General features: G+C 40.1%; 1 protein-coding gene across 3 annotated transcripts in view; it reads left to right on the top strand.

The window, feature by feature from the left end:
* Positions 1-17,539, top strand: part of LOC121320441 (ribosomal RNA processing protein 1 homolog A-like) — a 58,501-nt gene extending 40,962 nt beyond the window's left edge. For 2 of the 3 annotated variants that reach the window (XM_041258773.1, XM_041258772.1), the window contains exons 14-16: positions 11,582-11,743; positions 12,946-13,012; positions 15,570-17,539. In XM_041258773.1, the coding sequence (XP_041114707.1) occupies positions 11,582-11,743; positions 12,946-13,012; positions 15,570-15,754 (414 nt within the window). In that variant the 3' untranslated portion in view covers positions 15,755-17,539. The remainder of the gene's footprint in view (positions 1-11,581; positions 11,744-12,945; positions 13,013-15,569) is intronic. The other variant, XM_041258774.1, reaches the window with a different exon arrangement.
* The last annotated feature ends 4,303 nt before the right edge of the window (positions 17,540-21,842 follow it).

Raw genomic sequence — 21,842 nt, 5'->3', positions numbered from 1 at the left:
GCTGGGACGCCAGAATCACTGTTGAGCCCTCTTGAGGAGTCGTAGGCTAGTTGATGAAACCCAGAGAACGAAAGGTGCCCACTTGAAGACCCAAGAGATTTACCCTACTTAACTCAATCCAGACGGTTGTCATTCTGATAACGCTGGGGAAACTGCACTGGGTTGATCCCCGGAGCCAGCATCACAGCTTTTGTGTGTACTGATGTGCTGGGGAGGCAAAATAAGCTGATCCCTGGAACCAGCATTACACTTCGGCAATCCAACACCAGACAGAAGGATATCTACATCATCAGATGGAAAGTAGCGCAAATGGATGGAGATGCAGATGGATCACATTAGTTTACTGTAAAGCTACGTCTTGGTTGGTGCTTATCTTGGTGAGAGCCGAGTTCAAATCAGCATGAAGTTTAACATCTACTCTCATGTAATGGAAATCATGGCATTAGAGATGTCACGTTATACCGGTTTTACGGTAAACCGTGGTATAAACGCTTTGAAACCGCAACCATTGTTGTATACCATGATTACAGAGTTCACGGTATCTGTGCTTTTTTGTATTCATAGTTTGTCCGTTGGTGAGCTGCACTAGCATTTTGGTGTTTTGTTTGTTTGTTTCCTGATAATTTTAGTTTATTAATGAGCGAGACAGTGATGCATCAACTGTTTCAGCACAATTGATGTGTGGGTGCTGGCATTTAGCATTCCAACCAATTGGCACTAAGCAATGCTATGCAAGGGCAGGCGTTCATGGTTTCAAACTGTCGCTGGTCATGTCAGCATCTGCTACGAGAGACGACATTTACTGTATTACACTTTCACTAACTGATGTCGGATGGCAAACCTTCAAAATAAATCTAACTTATAGAACGCCACATTTAAAACAATAGAGAATATGTTTTAATGGAAGCTGTGTAATTTGTCCCAGTGCTAAATGAAACAATTGCGTTATGTTTGGTTTTGCCAAGATCATACCATATTTTTACTACTAAATACTGCTGCATAAGGATTATACCTTTCTACCACAGAATATATTCTTAAATTGCACGAGAGAATTTGACATTTGACTTAAGAACAGTAAGCACACAACTTATATATATAAAAAAAATGTTGTGTACTTACTGTTATATACTTATTTAAGTAAACTGCCAAATGTCCTGGGAAAATATAAATCTGTTTTTATGTAGCATGTGTAAACTGTACTGTATTACTGTAGATACCCTACTCCCCTTTGCAACCTAGTTTTTATTTTGTCTCTTGAAAATCAGGCTGTTGGCACACAAAGCGTGTTTTCACCAAGTTTTTTTTTTTTTTTTTTAAACTTGTTTTTAGTGGACTCTCCATAATCTTTACAAGTAGAACTGTGAATTTTCTTTTATGCAGATCTAGCCAATGCTGACTGCCTAATAAACACTGCTGATTTTAAAATGTAAATCTTCGTATCTGCAACATGTCCGCCTTGCTGTTCTGTTTAACTTTAATAAAATAAGTATGGAGTGTTGCTGTTGACAGCACACTGACTTGCAGACTTCCTTCTTGTTAAAATAACTTGCTGTAAATGCATTAACATTTAGTTTATTTACATGTTCAACATTCCATTATGTATGGTAGGTGTGTGCAAATGAATTAAAATAACCCCATGCCTTTAATTTGATTTGTTGTACAATGTATAGCACCTTTTTCATTTGCAAATGGAGATTTCAAAGCCAGACCAGTTCATTAGTGTGGTATAATTAAATACAGACATTCTGCTGTAATATTTTGTTTTTCAAATTGGTGGAAACTTTTTCTTTTCTGAACTCTTTTTTTCTAAACAAGTTTTGTAGCAGAAATTTAACTACAGCAATTTAACATTAGATTTGTTTTAAAAATTTAAGTTATATTTTTTGTTAAAACTGCAGTGAATTTCTTTAAATAGCCATTTAAAAACAGATTACAAAAAATAACAGTGGTATATTTTTTGACGGTTACCATACCGTCACTTTTATACAGTCACATCCTCATTTGAACTTGAATATAATGTTGCTAATTAAAATAAGTACATTCAATAAGTATTGTTGGTGTAATACTGTGTAAAGCACCTGAAGACACTTCAAACCTGTCATAATGTTTATAGACATCACTTGGCTCGTTGCTGGCATTAAAATAAGCAGGAAAACCTAAGAATTGTATTACAGTAGTTCAGAAAACCAAATGTCCAGCTCAGTTGTGAGAATTAGATTTACGGTCTTCCACTAACACAGTAGTTAGTCTACACATAATGGTGTTTTTGAAAATACCTATTTAGTTTATTGCTGGCATTTGCAATAACAGTAAAAAATATGAAACAGTTTAGTAACAGTCCAACAGTGTCATGTGAGAGTAAAATGCTCCATAAATTAAGTTTAGTTTTACTAGCATTATGCTAATAACCAGGTTAAAATATGAAACACTGAAAGGCATGTTGACTGCTATATATTACTGATTTGTAATTTAAAAGCACCCTTTTTAGTGTAAATGCATAATTAATTGTTTCTTTCCTAACTGCAGTGTGTTTTGCAAGATTTAAAGAGGAGGCGTGTCTCCAGACAGAATGTCTTTATGAAACCAACAGTGTGTAGTCTAGTGACTTGCACAGTAAAGTGATCAATTTCCTTTAAGGATTGCGTAACTGGAAAAATAGTTTTGATCTCATTTCTTTGTCATCAGAAAATATAATTAAATTAAGTAATGGTCATGGTTTAAAATTGGAAAGAGTGGAAAGAAATAAACTAAACAATAATGAAATACGCAATTAATTTAGCTTGCTTACTTTGGGAAGCTCCGCCGCGTGAGCGCAGTGTCTTAGGTATAAGTTTTTCAGTATAGAAGAATGCAGTGCTTTGCCATTGTTGCCGTTTATTTGCTTTCTTATTCTCTGTGTGTTTACAACTGGCATTATGTTAATGGTATTGACTCGTACGTGATCATGCGAATTGCAGCAAAAGTAAGAATACTATCGTACCATCCTCATATAGGTAATTCGATTTCTTTTAGCTCTGTCTTACTGAAACATCGCTTTTCTTTTTTTTTTTTCTTCGTTGGTGCAGCCTCCATGTTGGCACACCTCCTCCATAAACCCATAAGACGGCAAAGCAATTGTGAAACAGGCACCCTCAGCCCCAGAAGCAAGTGCAGGCCCATTCAGCCCCTGCTAGGGCTAATGCACAGAACTGCTTTCAGGGTGCACTGTGCAGAGGCCTGTGCAATTACTGGCGTCCTGCTCCCAAGCAGCAGGCCCAGCCCCTGCGAGCCAGCAGTCACAGGGTTTTGCTGCCAGAGGTCCAGGGCCCATTCTATCAGGCCCGTCTAGATTATTTGCTTACCACCATCAAGGCTGACTACTCTTTAAGTTTTGTTTCGGCCCTCCTCCCTTTCAGGGTGTAATCGAAACAATGGTCATGAACCCTCAAGACATTATTTTAGTGTCTCAGGAGGTATCAGCCCTGCTGCAGAAACAGGCCAATATTCTGGCAGCTATTGTAACTTCTGCAGTAACTTCCAGACACTCATAAGAAAGTTTACAAACGAGAGGAGGCCATTCGGCCCATCTTGCTCGTTTGGTTGTTAGTAGCTTATTGATCCCAAAATCTCATCAAGCAGCTTCTTGAAGGATCCCAGGGTGTCAGCTTCAACAACATTATTCACCTTCTCAACGAGAGAAATGGGTTTTTCTCCAGGTATTTCATGGTGCCGAAATGGGATGCTCGACCTGAGACAGCACATTCTGTACTTGAGAGCACAAAGGTTCAAGATGCTGACAATGCATCATGCATTATGACCACTTCACATCCTTGTAAAACCCAGGAAAAATTTACGGTTCTCTTTTAAAGGGACAGCGTATGAGTTCCGTGTACTGCTGCTTTGACCTCTCTAGCTCCTTGCACTTTCTCAAAGTGCATGGATGTTAAACTGGCTCCTCTGAGACTCAAAGGCATCAGGGTGCTCAATTACCTGGACGACTGGCAGAGTCACCAGCACAGGCAGTGTTGCACATGGGACTGGTCACCAGCCACCTCCAACGGCTAGGCTTCACGGTGAACCATTCAAAGGATTGTCTGTCTCAGCGTTAGCCTCAATTCCGTAAACATGATTGCCACTCGCTCAGACAACAGAATCCAGAGGCTAAGTGTCTGCTTGGAGCTTTTCAGCCCAATGCAGCTGTGAGGGTACTGACCTTCCAGAGACTTCTGGGTCTGATGGCAAGTATCTCAGTTTCTTGCCACAGGCCAGACTGCCCTCATAGTTAGGAATGGCGACTTTACCCGAAGGTTGTGAACCTGGAAGAAGTTCAGGTGCGCAGAGATAGATCTCTTCGCGACCCAGGAGTCCAAGCATTGTCCCCACTGGTATTATCTAATGGAGAGCGGTCAACTGCTCAGCATAAACGCACAGGCCCACAGATGGTCCAGGACTGCTCTGTGCTTTCCCACCATTGCCACTGTTTCCACTGTGCTTGTAGAAGATCAGGCAAGAACAGGCTCTGGTGTTCTTAGTAGCCCTGAAATGGCACAGGAGGACCTGGTTCTTGGCACTGGCACAGCTCCTGTACGGTCAGCTGTGGGAGCTGCCAGTTCGTCATGACCTACTAAGACAGGTGCTCTGTGGCATCCAGACCCAACAGTTGTGCAATTTTCAGTTCTGGGTCTGGCCCCTGACTAAAGTGCTTTGCAGTATGCAGGTGTACAGTTGATGCGATGCTCAAGAGAATGATAGCAACAATGTTACTGGTGAAAGAGTTTATTTTGTAATCCAAAGTAACTTGACAACAGTAAATAATAATGTTAACTGGCAATACACATACAATGCGTATTGCTCAGTAAAACCACGGGGTTCAGTCTTAAAACAATGAACACAGTATTTAATACACACAATACACAAACATGGTCATGTTCAAAGTGAGTGCTGTGGTGCAAATACAGTTAATCGTGGAACAAGTGAAGTTTTGTCTGGGTTTTGTGCTGGCCTGTAGCGACAGCACCAGATTGTGTTAGCTGTCTAATAATAACAAACAAGTATATATTTAGACACGACAAAACAAACAAGACTTGCAATTTACAGTATGGTTCTCCTTCTGGTTTAGCGTTAACTATAACAAAGGAACAGATCACCTCGCTACGTCCCCTTAAGTACTGTCAATCATGCCCCCTTGGAAAATGATTTCAACTGCTCCTGCCACATCACTTCCCTTCCAGGTCGATGACTTGGTGTACCATAGCTCCGCCCCCTTTCTAGATTGCTGACCTCCACCTAACCCTGGGAAAGAATTGTTAGGCCATCCAGTCCAGGGCCCTCTGTTCCCTTTACGCAATGCCCTCACAGGTCGGTAAGGAGATTTGTCACCAAGAATCATTGTCTCTGTCACAGTCCATCATAAAAGATTTTATTAAAAAAAAAAGCCAAAATACTGAATGTGGTATTGCAACGTTATTCATTACACTGCACATATGTGGCGGATCACTAATACCACTGTCAGTAACATTTCATTGTCAACAACCTTTAATTTTAAATGCACACCGTGTTGCTGTATATAAACACATTATCAGTCTGAATTTCTAAAGAAATGTTAATGCTGAAATTGTAATAGAAACGCCTTTCGCTATTTGAGTGAATTTTCTACAGAGTGCTTTGCAATTTGAGTCTGGGAACATGTCTACTACAGAATTGTTGACCTAGTCACAACAAGCAATGGTCTGCGCATATGTACATATGTCCCACTGTTAAAATCAGCCCTGCATAGTTTTTCAGACGTTGCTTAGGATTATGTGAGAATATGTTTTCCAAGAAGCTTGAAATCTGCATCAATATACTTTTTTTTTTTTTTTTTTTTTTTTAAGCCGGGATCGTCGATGGTTAAGTATGTGAGGTTGCCCCGCACACTGAATGCATGCCAGCCACAGAGCTCCCCTGGGTTCTAAACCCTGCTAGGTACAGATGGAGATTGTCTAAGAGAAAGACTGTTTCGGTGCAGGCTGCTGCTGGTCTTGTGTTCACACTGACTACGCAGTCTAGCCAGTGGCTGACTTGCAGGAGGGCATCCCTGATAACGTGCCACTTGCAGTAACTGAGATTTCTCACCCCTGATCTCGCTTGAGAGTTCAAGGTTACTGCTTTGGTGCTGAATACTCTGTACCAAGTGTCGTTACCTGCGAGTGTCATTGCAGCTGTACTATCAGCCTGCACTGATAGCTGCAGGTACCCTATTAAAAATAGGTTAAACAGTATCATCCCTGGTCCAGTACCAGCTGTAACATACTGTATACCGCGCCAGCCTTGTTAAAGTAAATACTGCATACATGAGTTGCAGCTCCCACCCTGTTCCACAGCGGCATTGTTGCTTCAACAGACACGTCCAGCCTCGGCTGGGACATGGTCTAGAATGGCAAGCGGGGCATAGGGGAGGTGTAACCCCTATTGTGCACTAATGTTCATACAGTACTGTCTTTTAACAAGCTGAGGCAGCAACTGTATAATTTTTACTGTACATGGCTTGTTATTTGCATTATACTGGGGTTTTATCCCTATAACACATGCAGCCAGTCTACTTGGCTTTTACCAAGCAGGCCTTGTTGACAGTCCATTTACTGGCTCGCTCACTGAGGCAGCAACAGTACATTGTTACTATGCATTACTTGCTATTTGCATAATGCTAGGGCTTAGTAGCAAGCGGGGCTTATTGACAGTGTAATTACTGTTTTTAACAAACAACTACACACACTGTACATTGCTTGCTGTTTGCATTCTAACTGAATTTTATCTTGTGACACGTGCAAACCAGCCTGACTGTCTAGTACCAAGCAGGCTTAGTTGACAGTCCAATTACTGTTTTTAACAAACTGAGCCAGCAACTGTACATTTCTTCTGTGCAATGCTTGCTGTTTGCATTCTACCTGAATTTTATCCCTGTGACACATGCAAACCAGCCTGACTGTCTAGTAACAAGCAGGCCTTATTGACAGTCCAGTTATTGTTTATCCCGCTGAGGCAGCAATGTGAATTTTACTATACATTGCTTGCTTTTTGCATTCTGCCTGGATTTTATCCCTGTGACACATGCAAAGCCAGCCTGCCTGTCTGTTTCACAGGACCAGGCAAGGGTGCCATTAGTAGCTCCTTACTGGCCAGGAGTGTGGTTAACAGTTCTGATGCAGCTACTGAATGGCCAGCAGCAACCTGCTCAGTCAGGTGCAGGGCACCTTGTGGCACCATCGAGCCCTCAGCTCTGGGTCTGGCCCCTGAACGGCTGTATTTGAGCCGTCTGGAGCCCCTTTCACATGGGTAACCGGGTTACAGTCCTGCGTAGTGTGAAACCACCTACCTGGGTTAACCAGGGTCCTGGCGACCCACCTTAGGATGTGATTTGACATGCTTTGACCCGGGTTGACAAAATGCTAGACGGCTGCTCGTGAGCCAAGGCAGTAACAAACAGCCATGCCTGCGTGAAGGTTTCACTTCCACAAAACATTTCTGTTTAGATATATTTTTGTTGATTTTGAGACACAGCATGAGCCAGACTGTAGCAGGGATGTAGAAATATTTGCTCTAATCAACATTTGGGCTGAGGGTTCAATCCAGAGAAGCTTGGATGGAAGCGTCAGTAACAAGCTGCTTCCTGGGCATTGTTACGTATATTGTGCACTTGCGTCTGTCACCCAGGTTAACCCTGCTTTATCAAACGCAGTGTGAAATCGCGTTCCTGACCCGGGTAGACCATGCCAGTTTGAAAGGGGCTTGGGATTATCAAACCAGGGTGACTGAGGTTAAATATGTACTTGGTGTACTGACAAAACCTCCATTTGAGCCTGTGCATTCAACTAGGCTGAATTTTTTGTCTTTCAGGACAGCTTTTTTGCTTGCAATCGCCTCTGCTAAGCTGGTGAGGTGAAATGCAAGCGTTTTTAATGTCGAAAGCTTGTCTAATTTTTTTCAGAGGCCAGAATGAAGGTTGCAATTTGTACTAACCCAGCTTTTCTGCCAAAAACAATCCACATTAATCAGTCGGTGGTATTGAAGGCTTTCCATCCCCCTCCTTTCCAATCTGACAGGGAGCGTCAGCTCTATATGCTTTGCCCAGTGTGGGCATTAGTGTATTATGTGGATAGAACTAAAAGCTGGGGGCAGTCGGAACAATTTTTTGTGTTTTACGGATTTAAGTCACAGGGACAGGCTCTGTCTAAACAGCGTCTATGCAAATAGATAACAGGCGCAATACAGACTTCTTATGAACTGGCCGATCTGCCCCAGGCTGAGAAGCTCACCGGCCATTCCACCAGGGGTCTGGTGACTTCATTGGCTTTTTTCCAGAGTGCATCTATTCAGGAAATATGCAGTGCAGCGGTGTGGGCTTTGTCCCTTATGTTTGCCAGGTTCTATTGGGTGAATGTCGTGGACCCGCAGAATCCTGAATTTGGCACAAGAGTACCGAGGGTGGCTTCCCAGTCTACCCTTACGATAGAACATTAGAGGTGAGTCCATCTTAATGTGTTCGTTGGAACATTACTGTGACACAAGCGGTCCTAGCTTGCAATTGGTTTGTATGCCATGTCCTTGTGACAGCTTGGGTATACTCACCCATTTTGTAATTGTTAATATTCCCTACTTGAAAGGGAGCGTTAGGTTATTATCATAACCCTGGTTCCCTGAAATAGGAATATTAACCATTAACTTCGAGGTCGTGGCATTCATGGTTGCAATCTCTGAAGAAAATGACAATGCTAATAGGTCGCGCTGCTGTTTTGTGGTTGTGGGGCGGAGCCTCAGCAGCGCCACCCTGCTGTAGCGGGAATCTTTGGTATAAAGTTTTAAAGGGAAACACCAATTTTGTAACGGTTAATATTCACTAGAGTTCACTGTCTCTCAAACTGGCATGCGTGTAGAAACTGTTGCATCAGTCTGTCATTAGTGTTCATGTGTAGTATGTGCTGAAATATATTCCTGTATTATCGAGTTCCTATGTTATTCTCTCCTGTCTGCCTGCATGCTGCTTAATATCATTGCTAATATAATAACAAGCCGCTTTGGGCTCCTCTGCTGTGAAGGCTGCTGTAAGTCAAGTGTTTGGCAGCTACTCCATTCATTGCAGGCCACATATAAGTTCCAATTGGAGACACTGTGGGGGCCGCATTAAAGGGGTTGCCGGGCTGCACTTTGGACAGCCTTGGTCTACATGGTCCAGTATTGCTATAAATGGGGTGCCTTCCAGACGAGGTGTCAGTTGCATGCACTGGACCCCCTGACTTGCCCCATGGCAGATATACTGCGATTTTTGCAGGACCTTTTTGATGAAAGGAAATCTCCTTCCACATTTAAGGTCTACCTGGAACTAAGGTTACTCTCCTCACTAAACCTGCTTTTCTCCCTAAAAGCATTTCTGATTTCCATATCAACCAGTCAGTGGACTTGGAGCCCTTCTCTCCACATGCGCTATCCAGTTAGGGCATTGCCGTATTATGTTGACGGCAACCCAAGCAATTGTTTGTTTGCTTCAGGTCTACGGTGAAGGTGGATTGCAGACACGGTCAAGATGGCATACTATCTAGCTAACCCTCAGAAAAGGTTACTGGTCACTCCACAAGAGGCCTTGCAACCTCTTGGCCGTTATTCCAGGGCGCATCTGTCGCAGACATTTGCAATGCTACATTATGGGCCATGCCTCATACTTTAACCAGGTTCTACCGACTGAATGTCTTAGTTCAGTAGAACCCTAGTTTTGGGACCAGAGTGTTAAGGACACTGCCTTTTAACTCACTTTCATTGTGTTCCACTTCAAGTCCTGGGGTAGTTAGCCACACACCTTTTAATTGGACTTCTGGTGTTTAAATGTTAACGTTGCTCAATGTAACCTTGCAGCATACACGCTGCATGAGGGTCCTCCCACTGTACTGTGAACTATATGCCATGGACCCTCAATCGGTCTTCGGACAGAATGCTAAAGGCAGTTTATCTGCCTTTTGAGCACATGTGACGGTGCTTCAAGTCCTACACTTGCAACAGCTTGGGTATTGCATCCCATTACATTTTGTATTTGAAAGTCTCTACTGCATTTAAGTTTAAGAAAACACTTTTTTTTGTGTTGAAATAGCTTTTTTTACAATACATATTTTCCTACGTGCTCAACACAGACAAATAGATAGATACGCAGGTTTAGTTTAGATTTAACCTGATTGCAAAGTTTTATTCCATTAATTTTACAGCGTTTTTAGTTAAACTGTTAGAAACTATTCTGTTTTTCAAAAGTTCTAAATAATTGGTTCAAGTAAATTTTAAATGCACTTTCAAAATACCTCAAAAATAGATAGTGTAGCGATCCGTGCATTTGTGTTATGTACTGTATTCCTTGTCTGTTTGCATTCCCTCCCTGCCTTATTCAGTCATTGCTTGTTTACCTTTTTGTGTGTTCCCATACCATAGACAATAGCTCCAGCTTTTACAAATTTGTTGTGATGTATTCAAATTTAAAAGAAAAGTATTAAACAGTGCTGCTTGCATCAATTAAAAAAGCAAAAAAAAAAAAAAACCAATAAACTAAACAGTGCCCCATCTAATAACCAGTAAACAAAGCATCTTAGTGTTGCATATGATGCAGTACAATTGCATTACATTTCCAGCTATAAATGTAGTACTTCTGTTAGTTTTGGTGACTTTTGTGAGAAGATTGATGCATTGGCTGTTTTGGAAAACGATACATTGATGCTTAAAAAGGAGGCATCATTCCAGCCTTACTCGATATTAGTGTTGTAAATCGAACCCTGACATTGACATTGATTATCGTGCAAATTTTAATTCAATAATTACTGCAGTGGACCTTGTACAACAATGTTCCATTCTGCTGGTGGCAAACTTTTGTACAACCTGTAGTGTTTCATTGGATCACATACATCGAGCTACGATCCAGCGGCATTTAGACAGACAGCAATCAAAAACGAAAATGCTGATGGTGCATTGCTTCAAAACGAAAAGGTGAAAAAAAAAAAAATTCTGAAACAGCAGCACGTGACAGCGTAGTTTCGCTCAAGACAGACGATTACAGTTGGGACTGATTTTAAAAAATATGTAAACACATCTTCATCCTGTATTTGTTCACAGACGCATATTATCAGTAATTTTTAGAAGCAACATGGATTATTTTCTTGACAGTAATTGAATATATACAAGACACTTTTTTTTTAATTTCATGGAATATTTGATTTCATAAAAATGTCGATTTTGTTATCGTGGGGTCCCAATTATAATTAGATTATTATTGTTACAAGACTACGTGATTTTAATTAAATTCTCCATAAAGATTTGCCCACTCCCCATAGGTTCTCCATAGGCCATATTTTGTGTCGCTCATGTTTTCCATATATTATAACGCTGGTTCACATACTTGTCATGTATTGTATATGCACAAGCTCTAATGTCCTTTTTACAACATGTAATATGTTGGCTGTGAGAATATGTGCTAAGGTTACTGCACATCTTCAGCTAAAGAACGGAGGCAAAAACTGTAGGTTGTGAAGTACCTATACTGCAGCGCTTTGGCAATCTAACACTATTTTTTTTTATTTCTTTATTTTTTATATAGGAATCAAAAGAGACTGTCATCTCTGTGGCTTCCAAGAAGCCACTCCAAAAAACCAAGGCAAGCACAGAGAAGACAGAGTTTGTGAGATTTGAAAATTCCTCCTTCCCAGTGCCATTATTTTTCAAGCGTGCTAATGGTGGCAAGCCCAGAGCAGCCAAACGGGTATGGTCATTTCATTTTTGTGATTGTTTCTGTTACTATTGCTGCTGCAAAATTAATTGCCTATCTGCCAAACAGCCATCTTGTAGCGTTGCTTTTGGTAATGATATCTTCACAGTGGTTGAATGGATTACGCACAAATGTCCTTAGGGTTAACAAAGCATCAATCACACATTTGCTATAGCTTCAACATTTGTCTTGGTTATTTTATTTATTTATTTTAAATTGTTTAGCTGGAACAATTAATGTGTAATTTATGTTCCAAAGCGGTTTTGACATCACATTTTTATATCTGTAGCCAAAATTAGTTTGTTTATATCACTGCTGGACAATAAAATGGCTGTCATGTGACCATGATACAGGAAATCATACCAGGGAATGCTGATACAATATGATTATTTTATGTCCCAATTGCTGCACAGATCATTGGATCAGAACCAGCACAGGTTATTAATAAGATGCCATAATCTTGTAATCTGTGTTTCCCTTTCATCACAGATTGTTTATTATTATTATTATTATTATTATTATTATTATTATTATTCACGCTTCACGATGACACAGCAATGCCCAGTTTCAAACAGTTTTGAGACTAGCTGCAGTGCCGTAAACTTTTTGTTGTCATGTTAACTAAAACAGAACTAGGTACCAGTAATAATAAATAGCCTACACGCTTTTACATTAACTGTAGTTTAACAAAAATATATATATGACTGCTGGGAAGAAATTATTCAGAATTGTTAACGTGTTGTGTTTGTATTTTCTAAAAGGCTATGTTTCAGAAACGACTGTTTCTAACATCTACGTCTTACTGTCTTTTTTTATTATCATTAATGGTAGTTTACTAGTTTTTCATGTTAATTGTATTTTATGTTTGCAATGTTGGTAATTGCAATTAGCCCAAACAATTCCTAATTCTACTCGATTGACTGTTGTGCTTGTTGGATATAGGAGATCTAATTTAAACAAATCAGGAGTTGCTAGTCATTTACTTGTATTAAAGGAAAGCCTTTGAGGTTTTCTGACCTAAAATCAGCCAACCATTATTTTCATTGGACTTGGTGTTTTACAGTACAGTAGGTGAATAAACAATTCACACTTTTGGTAAGTACTTTTGGAAATTTAGCAATAGGGATTTCTTAGTGCTGTTAAAACTGGGTATCTTAATTAAAATAGTTTAAATTGCTGATGGGTTTTCTTCTTAGGGGCTGCAGACTCCAGAATCGGGTTCAAAGAAAGTCACCTTTGGACTGAACAACAACAAGACTGCAGGTAACAATCTGCGCTGTTTGCATCTCTCTTGTTCCTCTCTTATTTATCAAATACTTTGTACAGAAGACTGCTGTTCAGTACACAAACAGCTCTTTTATGTGAGCAATCCTGTGGCTATATATTGTTTACTCCTATGGGACGCTACCAGTAATCTATCGGTTTTGTTCTTGCTCTGTTCTTTGCTCTTCTTTGTCTAATATTATGTTTTGCCTTTCCATGTGCCTGTAGAGCTCATGTGAATGTTACACAGTAGTGTCTGCCAGTTCGTATGAAAAAGCCAGGGGAATTTAAAGGCAAAAAAAAAAATAATGCTTTTATATTATCTGAGATACTGTTGTCAGTTTTGGCTTTTTGTTCTTGAACATAACATGACTACAACGTTGATAAAACCAGCTGGGTGTGAAAAATAATCCATATTCATTCCTCTATTTATAGGCTAGCCTAAAGCAATTGCTATGATCACATTTTAAACCATTTAAAAATGGTGCTGAAGTAAAAACAAACTCCACATGTGTAAATTTACTCATCATTAACTTTGGGATTTTAATGGATTGTCTATCTTGTTTCAAAACTTATTTTGCCTACTCTTCGCGGTAGGTGATATGTTCCGTTTTTTTTTTTTTTTCATTTTGCTGGATTAACCCATCTTTAAATAGAAGGTATGTGTTTAATCTTCAAGAATTCAAAATTACTACTATATTGCTAATTTTCTCACTCGTGGTGTAATATACAGCACAGTTAATTGTACAGTGCAATACATTTCAATGAGAAACTATAAATAGTTGGCATTAGTGCTGTATTGAGTGCAGTATCTACAGTGCCTATAGGAAGTATTCACACACACACACCCCCTTTGCTATGACACTCCTAAATAAGGACAGGTGCAGCCAGTTGCCTTCAGCATTCACACAATAAGTTAAATGGAGTCCATCTGTGTGCAATAAAGGTGGTTCACATGATTTCAGATTAAATACACCTGTCTCTGCAAGGTCCCACAGTTAGGTAGTGCATTCAAAGCAAATATACTACCATGAAGACCAAGAAGCTTTCAAAACAACTCTGGGATAAAGTTGTGGAAAGGCACAGATCAGGGGAGGGATATAACGTGATTTCATAGGCTTTGAATATCCCTTGGAGCACAGTCAAGTCGATCATTAAGAATTGGAGGGTATACAGCACCACCCAGAATCTGCTTAGAGCAGGCCGTCCTCCCAAACTGAGTAGCCGGGTAGGAAGGGCATTGGTCAGAGAAGCCACCAAGAGGCCAGTGACAACTCTGAAAGACTTACAGCGTTCCATGGCTGAGACGGGAGAAACTGTCCATGTGTCAACAATAGCTGAGGTACTCCACAAATCTGGCCTGTATGGAAGAGTGGCAAAAAGGAAGCCATTTCTGGAAAAAGCCCATGTAAAATTTGATTGGAATTTTCAAAAAGGCATGTGGGAGACTCTGAAAAGATGTGGCAAAAGATTCTGTGGTCTGATGAAACAAAATTTGAACTATTTGGCCTAAATGCAAAGCGTTATGTCGGGCGCAAACCCAACACAGCACATCACCCAGGTAACACCATCCCTACTGTGAAGCATGGTGGTGGCAGCATCATGCTATGAGGATGCTTTTCATTGGCAGGGGCTGGGAAGCTTGTCAGGGTAGAGGGCAAAATGGATGGAGCTAATCCTTGAGGAAAACCTGTTTGTCTGAAAAAGACCTAAGTCTGGGACAGAGATTCACCTTTCACCAGGACAATGACCCCAAGCACACAGCCAGAATGACACTGGAGTGGTTTAAAAACAAGAAAGTGAATGTCCAAGAGTGGCCCAGTCAAAGCCCGGACTTGAAGATTGCTGTCCACCAATGATCCCCATCCAACATGACAGAGCTTGAACAATTTTGCTGAGAAGAATGGGCGAATATTGCACCAGCCAGATGTGCAAACCTGGTGGACTTGCCCAAAAAGACTCACAGCTGTAATTTCTGCCTAAGGTGGTTCTACCAAGTATTTACTCACTTCACAATAAAAAATCTCTTGCCTCTTCAAGTGGTTGCGTAAATCAAAGGAAAAAAAATCAATTTAAGTGCATCAAGTTTCATGTTGTAACACAACAAACTCTGAAAACGTCCAAGGGGGGTGAATACTTACTGTAGGCACTGTAGTATGACTTGTGTGTTTTATTACAAATTTAATTTAACTAGTAAACTTACCCACGTCTGTATGTCTGTCGCAGCCTACATGGGGAACACAGCATCTGCCTTGATTTAATTAAATATTCAATTAGTGTTCTCATACACTCCTGGCCTCCTCCTAGATGTTTTGGATTGCATTTCATTGTAATCGGAGAAACTTTTATATAAAAATAATGTACCTTTTACTTGCTGTGCGCTTATTAGGCGTAGGCCTTTGCTGTGGTGCCTGGTCTGGTTTGAAACCCTATTGGCATTATGCCTGACATACCACCCTGAGTCCCCCTCAAATATAGATATTGTTTTCCTCTATAGGTATTGCACTTTTAACTTGTATCTGTTTTTCAAGGATTTTCGTTTTTTGTTTTTAAACAGAGTTCAAAAGGACTGACAAAAGCATATTAGTGAGTCCAGAGGGAACATCGCGAGTGGCCTTTGACCCCCAGCAGAAGCCCCTTTGCGGAGTGCTCAAGTCTCCCTTGAGCGTGATGTGTTCCAGGCATAAAACCAACACCCCTGCCTCGACCAAGAAAAGAGCAACCGCTGCAGACTTTTTTTAACTTTTAGTTTTTCTTATTCTGACACTGGTATGTTTCTAATTAAGTCAATGTATTGTGGAAACAAAAAGAAACCAATACTTTATTTGTAAACAACCAATGTTATTTATAATTAGATCATTAAACCACAACTCTTATCCAGTTATTTTCTGGATGCATCATCTTATCATGCTCTTTCCAATGCCCTATTTTTAATTGTGATAGGATTATTTGTAATTCATAACTAAATAATATAACAGGGTAACTTGAAATTCTTTCTCATATGAGAAGGAATTATAATGAGTGAATGGATTAGGTTAGCGATGAGTTATTATAGCTTGTTGAACATAACTTGAAGCAACTTTGGAACTGCCCATTCAGATATACTGACAGTTGGAGCTCGACTGGCAGTCATTCCATAAAAATTCAAATATACACCATTTCACGTGTTTGAAGTGTGGAATCTTAGTTTAGGTCATGTGCTATCCACTCTGAAGCTCAGACTTGCTGTATACTTACATGTGTGGGTCAAGTTGGGTTTAACACCATTTAAGGGCACTGTTACAAACTCATTCAAAGTCTTGTTTGGACACCAAACCTGTGAACCTGGTTTATTGTTAAATGAGCCATTCTTTAATGATGTGATACTGTTTTTTTTCCCCCTGTAAATGGTGTTAGTAATGACAGTGATAAAAGGTTTTGCAGAAAATGTTTGTACTCTCTCCTCACACAGACTGGATAGAAACAAAACAAGAACTGTATTTTGTGGCATTCTAAATGCACCTAGTAACAAATATTTCTTTAAAAACAAAAGCCAAGTTAATTTAATGTACGAAGCCATCAAAATCACACTTCCTATTACCTCTAATAGGTTTGAACCTTAGACTTTATCCTTGAAATACAAAAATACTACTGACGCAACAGCTCTTCAAATATCAACATCTTTAGTCTGGTGGTCACTATAGTTATACTCCTAGTCCTAAAAAGGATGGGTGCCTTTACATTGGGAAATTAACCCTCTGAAATAGTCCAAATACATTTCAATCAAGACATTCAGATTTTGACAATGTTAATAGGCAAAGACTTTCCTGGTAAAGCAGTTGTCCGTATGAAATTTAAGGGTAAGCACTGGTTAAAGTAATTTTCTGTGTTTTTCTGAAAGATGTAAAATATTGCATCACTAAGGGTTGGGAGAGAAGTAAAATAATCTTATCTTAAGTCACAGTATATGGATGCCGAAGAAAGAGTTGCATTTTAGCCCAATTCTAAGTAAAACTGCAGTCCAAGTGTATGTGTTTTTTGGTTGGAGATAACGATTCAAAGTTTAACTTTACAGCGTTATATTCAGAACTGCGTTCTATGGCAAGCTATATATGAGTGTGTCCAAAACAAAGATCATTGTCATTTCTTGAACATGTTAGAAAGTATATTTTTAAAATGGCATCTGATCTAAGAAAAGCAAATACAATGAATTACCAAAACTAATTTACAAAACCTTTATACAGAATCATTTATATTTTGAGGACAGGATATAGAAATTAGATATTTACCATTGTAATATGGGTATGCATGTTCAAAAATTTTTGGTATGGTAAATGGTTATTATGGGTGCACACAGGATTCAAACTTTTTCTGTAAAAAAATTAGGACTTATTTCCCCAAATGATAGAACATGTAACAGTTTTCTATGCAAGATATTGCAGTATCTAAGACTACTTTTCACTACTGAATATTCAGACATGCTGTAACCAATTCCGTCCAATGCATTGCTTTTCTGATTTCAGAAGATAAAGGTTTTGTTTTTTGCTGTGTTATTGTATTGTTTCTTTTTTCTTTTTTTCAGTTTCCTCATGTTTAATGTTGACTCCAAAATGTCTTCATCTAGGCAATGTGCAAAAGCTATAAAAAAAGGCCAGTAAGATGCTCGGATATATTGTGAAAAATGTTGAAATTAAATGAAGCAATGTTAAAACTACAATGCATTAGTAAGACCCCACCTAGAATATTGTGTTCAGTTCTGGTCACCTCACTACAAAAAGGATATTGCTACTCTAGAAAGAGTGCAAATAAGAGCAACCAGAATTATTCTGAGTTTAAAAGGCATGTCATATGCAGACAGGCTAAAAGAATTGAATCTATTCAGTCTTGAACAAAGAATACTATGCAGTGATGTCATTTAAGCATTGCAAGTGTTGACCTAAGCGACTTTTTTGACCTGAAAAAAGAAACAAGGACTAGGGGTCACAAATGGAGATTGGATAAAGGGGCATTCAGAACAGAAAATGGAAGGCACAGTCTGGAACTAACTCCCCAGTGCTGTTGTTGAAGCCGATACCCTTGGATCCTTAAGAAGCTGCTTGATGAGATTCTTGGATCAGTAACCTACTAACAACCAAATGAGCAAGATGGGCCGAATGGCATGTCATTTGTAAACTTTATGTCCTTATACTTTACAACGAAGCAGGTGAAAGGTCGGAGAGGAACACAAAGGCCTGAACCATAGTGGCAACCGCTTTGAGCAACAGAACATTTTCAATTTGGAACCATTTAGAATACACTGCAAACAAGATAAATGAGGGGTGAAAACAATTTAAATGTCATTCATAATGTTCTATAGGGTTGAGCCATGGCCTTATCAGAGATTGTCCTTAATTCTGAGGGGTTAACCTTAAAGATCCCTTTTAAGTACAAAATGTAACCATTACTGTACGATTATTTAACTTCGAAAGACCAGAAACCTGAATGAGATATATCAAAGCATCTTCTAGAGCCTGTGACGCAATCATGGCCCACCTCAGAGGACATAAAAGCACTGCGGTCACAGACCTTAATGTACAAATGACAAGGGACAGAAAATCTCTTTCCCATGTAAGTCGTTATTTTGGGGGTTACCAGACGATTCCGTGTCACCAGTGAGACGCACTTCTTCCGAAGACCATATTTGACATAACACTGGAACAGACTGAGACAGTCAGGTTTACAGATTCACATCACCAATACATTTAACAGACAGGTGTGTTGTGTTTATTAATGATAAACTTCTGAAGTACTGCATTTCGTGTTTGTGTATTTGCTATGCATACAGATGGCATTTTCTGCGTTCATGTTCATAGCCTACGTGCTGCTTACCCCTTAAGAAAAAAATAAGACCTTTGCAAGTATTCTGAAAGCATTAAGTTAGTTTAATTACAGTGATGTGTGTAACTAGACTGACATTATTGTGGAAGGTAGTGTTGCCCTTTCTGTTAAGTTTTTGTACAAATGTATATTTTCAAAAAGCATGGTATGTGGCACATGGGAATGAGGATATAAATAAAAAGGACACCCCATAAACAAAATTCTAAAGACTATTCAGTCTTCGTTGCAATGCCTGTAATTGTAATTGCAATGAATGCCAGCTGATGTAGTTCCAGCTTCCAGACACTAGAGTGCGATATAGCTACTTTCACACAGTACACAATATTGGGTACACACTTCTTGGTCTAGTCATTACTAATGAAATACCGGGGTGGCTACATTGTGTTACAGAAGTGTTTGCTGCTGCAAAGTTCTTAAGAACGTTTCTATTATTGTTTTTCAGGTAGCTGTAACATCAATTTAAATTACATAATTGTGTTTCGATATTGATTGTAATTCGGTATAATAAATGCGTGACTATATATATATGTATATATATATATAGAGAGAGAGAGAGAGAGAGAGAGAGAGGCATTAGTAAACAAGTGCGACACTGAAAGTTCTCCATGTTAAGAACATAAGAAAGTTTACAAACGAGAGGAGGCCATTCGGCCCGTCTTGCTCGTTTGGTTGTTAGTAGCTTCTTGAAGGATCCCAGGGATACAGCTTCAACAACATTACTGGGGCGTTGATTCCAGACTCCCACGATTCTCTGTGTAAAAAATTGCCTCCTATTTTCTGTTCTGAATGCCTCTTTGTCTAATTTCCATTTGTGACCCCTGGTCCTTGTTTCTTTTTTCCGGTCGAAAAAGTCAATACCTTTTAGAAATTTTGAATGCTTGAATTAGGTCGCTGCGTAGTAGTCTTTGTTGAAGACTGAATAGATTCAATTCTTTTAATCTGTCTGCATATGACATGCCTTTTAATCCCGGAATAATTCTGGTTGCTCTTCTTTGCATTCTTTCTAGAGTAGCAATATTCTTTTTGTAGTTAGGTGACCAGAACTGAACACAATATTCAAGATGAGGTCTTACTAATGTATTGTACAGTTTTAACATTACTTCCCTTGATTTAACTTCAACACTTTTCACAATGTATCCGAGCATCTTGTTGGCCTTTTTTTATAGCTTCCCCACATTGTCTAGATGAAGACATTTCTGAGTCAACAAAAACTCTTTTTTATAGATTCCATCTCCAATTTCAGTATCTCCCATGTGCCTGCCCAGTTCTGAATCTTGTCTAGATCATTTTGAATGACCTTTGCTGCTGCAACAGTGTTAGCCACTCCTATTTTCTCCTCTAATCAGTACTTTCTGTTTTCTACATGTTAACCACTCCCTAATCCATGTACATGTGTTTCCTTGAATCCCAACTGCGTTCAGTTTGAGAATTAATCTTTTATCTGGGACTGTCAAAAGCTTTCTGGAAATTTAAATAAACCATGTCATATGCTTTGCAATTATCTTTTATACTTTCCATTATCGATGTTGCATCCTCAAAAAAAATCAAGCCGGTTAGTTAGACACGCTCTCTTTCCTAAAGCCAAGTTGACTGTCTCCCACTCTATTGTATGTATACAACACGGTTGAAATGTAAAATGTCAGTTTACATTTAATGTTAGTATTTGGAAAATACATGATTAAACTGCAGTGTAAGGAAGGTACATACAACAGTATTAAGAAAAACTGGAACATACGGCATGGAAGATGACTAGTGTTATATTATTTTTGTTTATTGAAATACGTGATGTTAAAGCAAAGTAAATGACATAATGTCACAAAGATAGCTGTAGTGGGGACATCAAGATAGCTGTAGTGGGGACATCAGACCAGAAGCAACACACAGCACTGAGAGCAAATGAGAAATGGATGCGCTGCTGCGCGGTTTATTTTTTCCAGAAAATAAGAGTTGTACAAAAACACTGACACAAACACAGGACATGGCACTTGTGGCCAAAATAAATAGACAAACAAAAAGAGTAGACACTAACAGAACAGGGTGGACGGACGCTACACAAAACAAGTACGGTGCTGGTCCTTCCAGCACTCGTAGATATTGATATAATTTACGTTTTTCTTCTCTCCCGTTCTCCACTCTCCGAACACACAACCCCCCCCCCCCCCCGAGTATGTGAAAACATGCTGCTTTTATGCAGCTGTACCGAGACTCAACTGCTAATCAATCATTCAATTGGAGTCGCGGTACAACTGCACGTGAATTAATAAAGTGCAATTCCCCGTGCTCACATATTACTTTTTACTTGCACACATATTACATTTTATGCACTTCCCACAGTGCTCTGTGTACCAATGACTATTACATTTTACTTTGTCACATATACTCTTCTGCTGCTGGTGGCAGCGGAAATGCCGTCAGCAGAGACATTAATAGTCCCCAGTCTGGCTCCTCCAGCCGGGGTAGTCGTGGCAGCGGAAAGGCTGCTTGGGGGGTGGTCTCCAGACCTCACCCAAGATCTCTGGCAGCGAAACTGCTGCAGGGGAAGGTGGTCTCCTGACCTCTCACCCCCTTTATAGCTGGCATCTCCCTCTGGGGGAGCTCCAGCCCCCAGAACTCCTGCAGCAAAACTGCTGCAGGGGAAGGTGGTCTCCTGACCTCTCCCCCCTTTATTGGCAGCACCTCCCTCTGGTGGGGCTCCGGCCACGCTGACCCCTGCGGCCAAGCAGAGCTGACTGCAACCCCTGGCGAAGCAGTACCAGCGACCCCAGGCAATGCCAGGCAGGCATCCTTGGGCAAAGCGAGACAGGGAGTCGGGACAAGCTGGGGTGCGGGTGTTGGCCTTCTTCTCGGCCACTGCGGCCCGTGCTTCCCTCAGCAGCCTATGCAAGGGATGCTGAGGACTGCCAGCATCTAGTCCTGGTCCTTCTGGTGAAGGGAAAGGCAGCTCCTGCTCCTCTCCCCCTGATGGTGATGGAGG

This window comes from Polyodon spathula, chromosome 9 (genome assembly GCF_017654505.1).
Source record: "Polyodon spathula isolate WHYD16114869_AA chromosome 9, ASM1765450v1, whole genome shotgun sequence".
Taxonomy (NCBI): domain Eukaryota; kingdom Metazoa; phylum Chordata; class Actinopteri; order Acipenseriformes; family Polyodontidae; genus Polyodon; species Polyodon spathula.
The sequence above is the reverse complement of the archived record's forward strand: the minus strand, read 5'-3'. Positions and strand labels throughout refer to the sequence as shown.